This window comes from Sorex araneus, chromosome X (genome assembly GCF_027595985.1).
Source record: "Sorex araneus isolate mSorAra2 chromosome X, mSorAra2.pri, whole genome shotgun sequence".
NCBI classification, from domain to species: domain Eukaryota; kingdom Metazoa; phylum Chordata; class Mammalia; order Eulipotyphla; family Soricidae; genus Sorex; species Sorex araneus.
The window spans coordinates 57,254,044-57,262,675 of NC_073313.1; the positions used below are offsets into that span (position 1 = coordinate 57,254,044).

At 46.4% G+C, this 8,632-nt stretch overlaps 1 protein-coding gene and 1 non-coding gene across 5 annotated transcripts; both read left to right on the forward strand.

Moving 5' to 3' along the window:
* Positions 1-365: 365 nt before the first annotated feature.
* On the forward strand, positions 366-8,332 carry LOC101557144 (melanoma-associated antigen D2). 4 transcript variants are annotated; one of them, XM_004606480.2, is made up of 13 exons: positions 366-506; positions 1,990-2,063; positions 2,395-2,886; positions 3,478-3,786; positions 3,901-3,964; positions 4,223-4,302; positions 4,860-4,954; positions 5,527-5,606; positions 5,698-5,740; positions 6,072-6,134; positions 7,118-7,232; positions 7,606-8,018; positions 8,193-8,332. In XM_004606480.2, the coding sequence occupies exons 2-12, from the start codon at positions 2,019-2,021 to the stop codon at positions 8,008-8,010; spliced, it is 1,791 nt and encodes a 596-aa protein (XP_004606537.1). In that variant the 5' UTR covers positions 366-506; positions 1,990-2,018; the 3' UTR covers positions 8,011-8,018; positions 8,193-8,332. The 4 variants fall into 4 exon arrangements, with proteins under 4 accessions (XP_004606537.1, XP_054977348.1, XP_054977347.1 ...); XM_055121373.1 differs by having other exon boundaries at positions 2,629-2,886; XM_055121372.1 differs by lacking the exon at positions 366-506 and adding an exon at positions 985-1,119.
* LOC129400204 (small nucleolar RNA SNORA11) lies at positions 6,901-7,023 on the forward strand. Its single transcript, XR_008627523.1, has one exon. It is a non-coding gene; the product is annotated as a small nucleolar RNA SNORA11 (small nucleolar RNA).
* Positions 8,333-8,632: the final 300 nt, after the last annotated feature.

Consider the following 8,632-nt stretch of genomic DNA (forward strand, 5'->3'; position numbering starts at 1 on the left):
AACTGGGGAGCGGAAGAGTGATGTCACAGAAAAGCAGGCATAGTGTACCATTCTGGGGAGAAAACTCAAATAATTAGTATTTAAATTGAACAAGATTTGGAAGAATGAATATCAAACTATTAATTATGATCATTTCTATCGTATTGGGTAAGGGTGGCCTTTCATTTATATGTTACATATTCCTTCATATTTAAACGTTCACAAAACAACACTTTACCTTTGTAATTAAAAAATATATAATTTTAATGAATGAATCATTTTGAATGGGCTGGTTTTAGTTGGAAAGGTTTCAGACTGAGTCTGGTACGGAGGCATGAACACTGGCTTTGGCGTCAGAGAGCCCTGAGCTGGGCCTCATTGCCCCACCCCCGAGGAAGAAGAAGGGGGGTTGGCAGGGGGCTGCGGAAAGGGGCTGGACTGGACTGGCTGCAGCTCTATTCCAGGAGGCTGAGACTTCCAGGAGGACTAGGAGAAGGCAGACGCATTCCAGACTCATTCAAAGACAGGTGAGGGGTGCTGAGATTAAAGTTTCCTGGCGGGTAGGTTCCAGCCCCCTAGAGCCTATAGCTAGGCAGGTGGGAAATTCTTCTCGGCACCACTGCAGCTGGAGAAGTCACCCACAGTGGGATGTAGGCTGGGAGAAGAGATAAGAGTTGTAGGCTTGTATGAACTTAGGAAGCAAAAATCTAGTGGAGGGCGCGGGAGATAAAAGGTGAACGGGCGGTTTGACTGAGAAACAGGGAATATGATGGGGGAAGGATTAAATTAAGGGGAAGTGAAAATCCAGAGATCAAAATAGGGAATGAGAAGGGTTAAAGAATATTGGGGTACGGAGTGCATGGCAACAGAGAGGAGGATGTAAGAACTGGAATAGGGACTTCTGTGTGGTAAATGAGAAATACGAAGGGAGTAGAGAGAGGCAGCGGCAATACGGAGGATGGGGGGAGTAAGGAATGAGCAGTTGGGAGCGGGGGATGGGCAGAATGGCTGGGACGGAGGCCCCCCTAGGGAGGCGGAAAGAGGCGGGACCACTTCCGGCCTGAATGGGGGTAGGGCAGTCTCACAGTTTCCGAGGGTCTTGGAGAGAGTGGACGAGCTTGGGAATTCCAGCAGGACGAGGTGAGCAGCTCGGCCCAGCTCGGAACTGGGTAGGGGTCGGCCCCACCCTCTGGATATGGAAAAAAATTCTGCCATGAAGACCGGATTGTACCGGATCCATCCGGCTGGGAGGGAGGAGACTGGTCCGTTTGCTTGGGCCCAAGATGGAATCACTAGCTCAATACTGATTTGAGGAGGGGGGATACGAGGGGAGTGGTCAAACGTTCCAGGCTTTTCGCCTCTGTCTGGCGGGGGGGTGTGTTATGAGAAAGAGCGGTACCGTTCTTTCCACAGTGGACTTCATGAAATGGGTGTGAGTAGGGGAGGGGCCACGGCCACGGGCGACGTCTATTTGAGAAGGAGACTTCTTGGGGAGGGGGCGGGACGGGACGGTACTGCGGACCTGGAGTGGGGCGTGTGTATTGGGAAGGGCGCTGAGCTGAGAGCGTCACTTGTGCGCATGCGCGTTACAGATCGCCAGAAAGGGGCGTGTGGCGAGGAGCCCTTACTGGGACGTGCCCGCTAGTGAATGCGCATGTGCGCCGTAGACTTCAAAGAAAGGGCTTGTGCTAGGGAAGCAGGCGGGGCTCTGAAGAGTCGTACAGGAGACGCGCATGCGTACAGTTAACCTGCGGCTTTGGAGGGGGGTGCTTTTGGAAAAGGGGCGGGGTACTCAGCTGCCGCGCTGGCATTTTATCCTGGAGACAAGGGAGGGTGCGGCTGCTGAGAACTGAGAACTAGATGCTCTGGATAACTGAATTTGAAAACTGAATCAGTGGGCGTGGGGGAGGGGCGGGGATTGTGGACCTAGAGTGGAGATCAGTCTGTAGACAGAAGAGCCGAGTGGACATTACTTGGGCTCTTCTGTAACCCAGGCCTTCTCTCCGTCAGGCTCAGTTTTTGACCGGTTAACTTGAGACATGTCTGAAGCAAGTGAGAGTGGTACGGATGCAACCTGCTTCCAGGTAAGACCTTAGCTTCTTTTTCTGCTCCACTCCCTGTTGCTGCTCCAAATTCCTCGGCCATTAACTCCTACCCTTCACCTCCACCCACTTTGCTACCTGGATCCATCTCCCATTAGAGGGTGGGAGGAAGGGAAACAGGAATGGGAGAAGAGAAGGAGGAAGGAGGATTGGAGTGTAAGCTTTCACTCCCTCCCCAAAGAAAGGGGGACTTTTACTGGACCGATTGAGAGCCCACTGCAAGGTTAGAGAAGTAAAACGCTAGAAGTTTGGAGTACTTTGCTTACTTGGTTGTGGGGAGATGGTCCATCAGATTCTGTGCTTCCGATTGTAGACTAAAGCATCAGAAAAGGTCAGTGGCTTGGAGATGAAGACCTCGTTGTCAGCAACCCAGAACTTAGAGGTCTCAAAGACAACAAAGACCTCAAAGGCACCTGAGGTCTCAGAGGTCATGAAGGTGTTAAATGCTGCAGGGGTCTCAAAAGTCACAGAGGTCTCAAAGGCCCCAGAGGCTCAGAAGGCAGCTGCCACTCAGGCCTCACCTACCACTAAGCTGACTGATACCCAGGTTCTGGCAGCTGAAAAGAAGAGTCCAGCAGCTGATACCAAGACACAGAATGCTGACCCAAAGGCTGTGAAAATGCCTGTCACTGAGACCAAAAAGGACAGCTGTGTGACTGATAAAAAAGTCAATGCAAAGACCTTGGAAACTGAGGCAACTGCTGCTCAGGCTCCAGCTGATGAATCTGAGCCTGAGGGTGCAGCAGTCCAGGCTCAGGAGACTCTGGACACTCGGCCCAAGGTCAAGGCCAAGAAAGCCCGAAAGGTAAGTCTTTGTAATCACTACCCTTGCCTTTCCGCTCCTCAGATGGTTCATTTGTTATACAGACATCTACATTCTCTGTGCTCATCAAAGATATGAGGGATACTTAAAAAATGTGGTATAATGTCTGTCTTTAGATTGCTCAGACTGGTGAGATGAGACAAATATGTGGATGTAACTTGAATGTAATATAGCTTATATTTACATAGTAGTGACCATGTGTTGGGTATTGAACTAGGTACATTCCCACAGGTTATTTCATTAAATCGTGAAAGGAAAGCAGCTTTATAGAAGGAAGTTGAGTTCCATGCAGGTGGAGTGACTTGCCCAAGGACATACTAATGAAATCCAGTGGTGAACATAGGAAGAGCTGGAATGAAGCCAAGCAGTTGGGTTGCTTCTGACCTGGTAGGGATGAAACTAAGGATGCTTAGAAACCTGCAAAGATTAACCCACGACTCAGTGTAGTCACTGTCTAGTAAGTCAGATTTCCTGTAGGAGTGAGGTTAGACGTTACTTCCTTGAAGAGATAGGGTCTTCTATGGAAAGGAAAACTATTTCATTTGGTGATGTTCTGCTTTTTTGATGGTGCAGGTGAAACATCTGGATGGGGAAGAGGATGGCAATAGTGATCAGAGTCAGGCTTCTGGAACCACAGGTGGTCGAAGGATCTCAAAGGCCCTAATGGCCTCAATGGCCCGTAGGGCTTCAAGGGGCCCCATAGCCTTTTGGGCTCGAAGGGCATCAAGGACTCGACTGGCTGCTTGGGCCCGGAGAGCTTTGCTATCCCTTAGGTCACCTAAGGCCCGTAGGGGTAAGGCTCGCCGCAGAGCTGCCAAGCTCCAGTCAGCCCAAGAGCCTGAAGCACCACCACCTCGGGATGTGGCCCTTTTGCAAGGGAGGGTAAGAAACCTATCTTCTGCAGCTTTTCTATCCACTGCCTTGCCTGTCCACTTTGCTACTATTTTTCCAATTCTTCTGCAAATATATATTTTTTCATATTTTATATTCTCCCAGGCAAATGATTTGGTGAAGTACCTATTGGTTAAAGACCAGACGAAGATTCCCATCAAGCGTTCAGGTAGAGTCCTCCTAAACCTCCTTACCCCAGATTGCCCTCCTTTGACTTCTTCCCCCCATGTACTGGGGGAACTCCTTGCTCTTATGGTCCCATTTCTGTCCCTCAAAGTCCTAATTTGGCAGTGCTAGGATCTCTCTTCATTAGCTAAGAACCTGTTTTTGCTACCCACAACAGGGTTGGCAAAGGGTCTGTAGCTTGGGTATGGGGACTACCTGGCTTCACTTCAGCCCAGGCACTCCCAACACTCTCCCCTTGCAGACATGCTGAAGGACATCATCAAAGAATACACTGATGTGTATCCTGAAATCATTGAACGAGCAGGCTATACCTTGGAGAAGGTGAAGGGGCAGTTCTGGGGGATGGGCACACTGGGAAAACATTGATTTCAATGAAGGTATACATTTCCCTGCTGGAGGGGACTATGGGCACTCACTCTTCCATCCGATCACTCTGTACATGGGCAGATAGTGGCTTAGGGAAGGGTGTTGGCTAGCCAAGGGTCACACATCAAGTCAGTGGTAGAGGTATGACTAGGACCCAGAATGCTGTAGTCTTATTTTTTGTTTGCTGCTGGACACGTCTTGTAACATATTTCAGGTTCTTGCATATCTGTACATTACCTATTCTTTGTCTCTCTGATTTCCACTAATTACAGAGATGATGCTGAAAACAATGGTATATTTACTGCCTGTTTACTGTGTTACAGTGTGCTGGCTACCTAGATAAATGCTCTATGTGCATTATCTCACTGATCTCTCTCTCTCTCTCTCTCTCTCTCTCTCTCTCACACACACACACACACAGAAACACAGACACACTGTAGTTACATGGGTAGCTCTGGGATACCCTGGAAGTTGAATATTGTTATTTCACAAGCTCTTCTCCCTATCCACAGGTTTTTGGCATCCAACTGAAGGAAATTGATAAGAATGACCACTTGTATATTCTCCTCAGTACTTTAGAGCCCACTGATGCAGGCATACTGGGAACGTAAGCTGGGAAAGGTCTGGGATGGAGGGGACTAATGATTTTTGTCCTTGGTAGTACTCTACCTGTTTTCTCTCCTCACACCTCCTTAGAGTATTGGAAAAATGGGGCCAAAAAAAACCCTTTACTAGTGCCCACACTTGCTTGTATTTCTGTATACTGTAGTGCTATCTGATTATGATTGAAGCTTGTAGAAACATACTGTTCTTCCTGCTGAGTGCCTACTTTGGCTTTAGAAGAATAGTTCTCACAGGAAGGTTTCTTGGTATGGGTGGATAACTGTGCTCCAAGGGAAGAAGTATCAGTGGGACTGTGTGTAGCATTCTGGGGGTTGAAGAGTCACAGAGAATGAGGATACTTATATTGATAGTGTGCCTGGATTATATCAGGATAACAGAATTTCTTTCCTTCTTTTAGCAACCTGGGGAAGAGATAATGTGGTGTTACCATTTTACTAACAAGAGACAGGCTTAATGGTATAGATGCTTTGCCCCAGGTTCTTAGTGAGCAGGATAGTATGTATTTTTGTAATTGAATGTTGGACAGAAACCTCACTATCCTGTTAACTCTCCTAGGACCAAGGATTCACCAAAGCTGGGTCTCCTTATGGTGCTTCTCAGCATCATCTTCATGAATGGAAACCGCTCCAGTGAGGGTGAGTGGCTGGACATGCATCTGAATGAATGACCATGTCAGATTTCATGTGTTCATTTTCTGTCCCTGTGTCTTTTTGCCTCCCCTTGCAGCTGTCATCTGGGAAGTGCTGCGCAAACTGGGGCTGCGTCCTGGGTATGATTTGGCTCTTTCAGCATTGGCTGTCCATGTTGTCCTTTGGCAAGAGAGGAGGATCCTGGATTTTCATCAGCCTAGTGGTCTGGTGGAACTGAAAGTGTGGTTCTGGGGCTGTGTGAGGAGCTGTTGGACTAATAGAGGGTCTGACTGACTTGGGTGGGTAGGGAAATGGTCCTAAACTCTGTTCCTTTTCTCACTATCTTTATGGTGCTTTCCTCTTGCACTACAATCTTCCTGCATAATGGAAATGCCTTTGTCTATAGCTGGGAAGTGCCGCTGCTATGAGTGCATGTTTGTGTATATGAATTTATTTTCCCCCTGTTGTCAGGATACATCATTCGCTTTTTGGGGATGTGAAAAAACTCATCACTGATGAATTTGTGAAGCAGAAGTAAGTGTTCATTGTTAGTATGTTCTATGCATTTTGCTTATTTCAGAATCAAGTGATAAAGCTATGATGTGTGTATGTACACATACATATATATGTGTATGCTAATGGTAATTATTCCTGAGGCAATGATAGGGAAAATGAAAGTACATTTCCACATGTATTCTCATGCTTCCCTCTTAAAAATTTTACAAAGGAGGCATTATCATCACCAGCATTGTACCTGTGAGGAAATTGAGGCTTAGAGAGGTAAAGGCATTTACTCAGGGTTGCACATAAATGAATGGAAGAGTTGTGGCCCTAGTGCCTTGATTCTTTTTAGTATGCTAACCAGAACTTTGCAGAAGTTAAGTTACATAAAGAAAAGCCATAGAATATTAGCTTCAGGCAGCCATGTGTTATGATGGGAACTTGTACATCTCAATTTATTTTCATAATTTTCAGATAAGTAGGTGCTATTATTTCATTCAGGAAATTGGGGCTTAGAGTGGAAGTCTGAGCTTAGCTCAGTTGTTAGGAATATTAGTTGTTATGTTCTTATAGCTCTCCTGCTTTTGATAGGGGTGTAATGTCTTTTTGGTTCTTTCAGAGTATGTGTGCACCCATAGGTGTGCTGATGTTCATGTGTACATATGCACATATACGCACATATACATAGTTGTGTGTTCACACACCGTCTAGGGTATGCATGGTGTATACTTCTCTTGGTTTACTATTTCCTCTCGGAACTATCTCAGGGGCTAATCAGGCCTTGACAAAACCCTGTGGTGGAGTATTCTCAGAGAAGAGGTCTGAAATGTTTCCTTTATTCACGACAAACCCAACATAATCTGAGTTCATTGACAAGGGGCACAAAACTTGTGGCCATCATGTGAAAAACTACCCTACACGTGTTGGGGGTGGTTTTTACCTAGAACCTGTGCAGTACATACATGGGTGGGCTGTGGGTTGTATCAGATATGAAAGTTTAAACTTCTCTTTTCAAGGTACTTGGACTATGCCAGAGTCCCTAATAGCAGTCCTCCTGAGTATGAGTTCTTCTGGGGCTTGCGCTCCTACTATGAGACAAGCAAGATGAAAGTCCTCAAGTTTGCCTGTAAGGTAATTAAAGAGCTGTTTATGCTAGGTATGTCAAGAGCATGGGTTTGCTGGGATGGCTGTGTGCGAAGCAGCTTGCAGCTTATATCTGAACATTATGAAACTTACGTTAATGTATCAAGTGCTTCATCTCAATCACTTAATCCTTACAACTAACATATCATTGCCCTACTAGATGACACAATGAGGTTCAAAGAAGTTGTTAATGACAACAAAGTCACGGAACTTGTACATGTCAGATCAGGGATGAAATATTTAGTGCATCATTTCTAGGATAACATTATTTATATTGGTCTACACGTGTTGCATGATGCCTAACATACAATATGGGCTCAGTATAATTCTGCCCTTCTGATGCTAGTTGTTTCTGTTTTAGGTACAAAAGAAGGATCCCAAAGAATGGGCAGCTCAGTACCGGGAGGCAATGGAAGCAGATATGAAGGCTGCAGCTGAGGCTGCAGCTGAAGCCAAGGCAAGGGCTGAGATTAGAGCACAGATGGGCATCGGGCTTGGTTCTGAAAATGCCGCTGGACCCTGCAATTGGGATGAAGCCGATATTGGACCATGGGCCAAATCTCGGATCCAGGCAGGAGCTGAAGCTAAAGCCAAAGCCCAGGAGAGTGGAGAGGCTAGTGCTGGTGCCAGTGTTAGTCCCAATGGTGGCTTTACTGCCAACACTAGCCTCACTGCCACTCTCACTTTGGGGCTCTTTTCAGGCCTTGGTGGAGCTGGTGCCAGCACCAGTGGCAGCTCCGGTGCCTGTGGTTTCTCCTACAAGTGAGATTTCAGGTATCTGCTAATTAGACAGGGGAGCTAAGGTTGGGAATGGGATGTGGATGGGAGATTGACCTGGGTTGGAGGGCAGGCCATGTGGCAAGTGTGGGAGACACTGCTTGTGCATTTTATTCCTTCCTGTTCAGTTGATAATAATTGACTTTGATTTTCTTTTACTTGTGTTTACAGATATTGCTAATATCAGCAGTCTTTCTCTTCAAGCCAGGGTGCGTCTTCTGAAATTTACTCAACATAGCATCCTAGGCAGCCACTATCAATCAACTGAAGTTCACATTCTATTCTACATTAAATCTATTTACCATTTCTGAGTATTTTTGGTTTTCTTTTTGTATGGGCTTTCAAATTTTGGTATCAGTTTTGAAAATGAATCGGGAAATTTTCACCACAGTCTATCCTTAGTTTGAAGCTATTTGTTGGATTTAGAGAAATGAGATTGGCATGTCTGTCTTGGATAGGTGGAGCCCCGTTTCTAGCCTGAAGGTAGGCATGATTGCAGAGGTGTGAGGAATCATGAGACTATTACAGTCATAGAGGGCATGCATATTTTGGAAACAGACCCTGAGGTGAGAAAACCTGGGGCAGAAAGCAGAACAGAGGTAGAAGAGGGC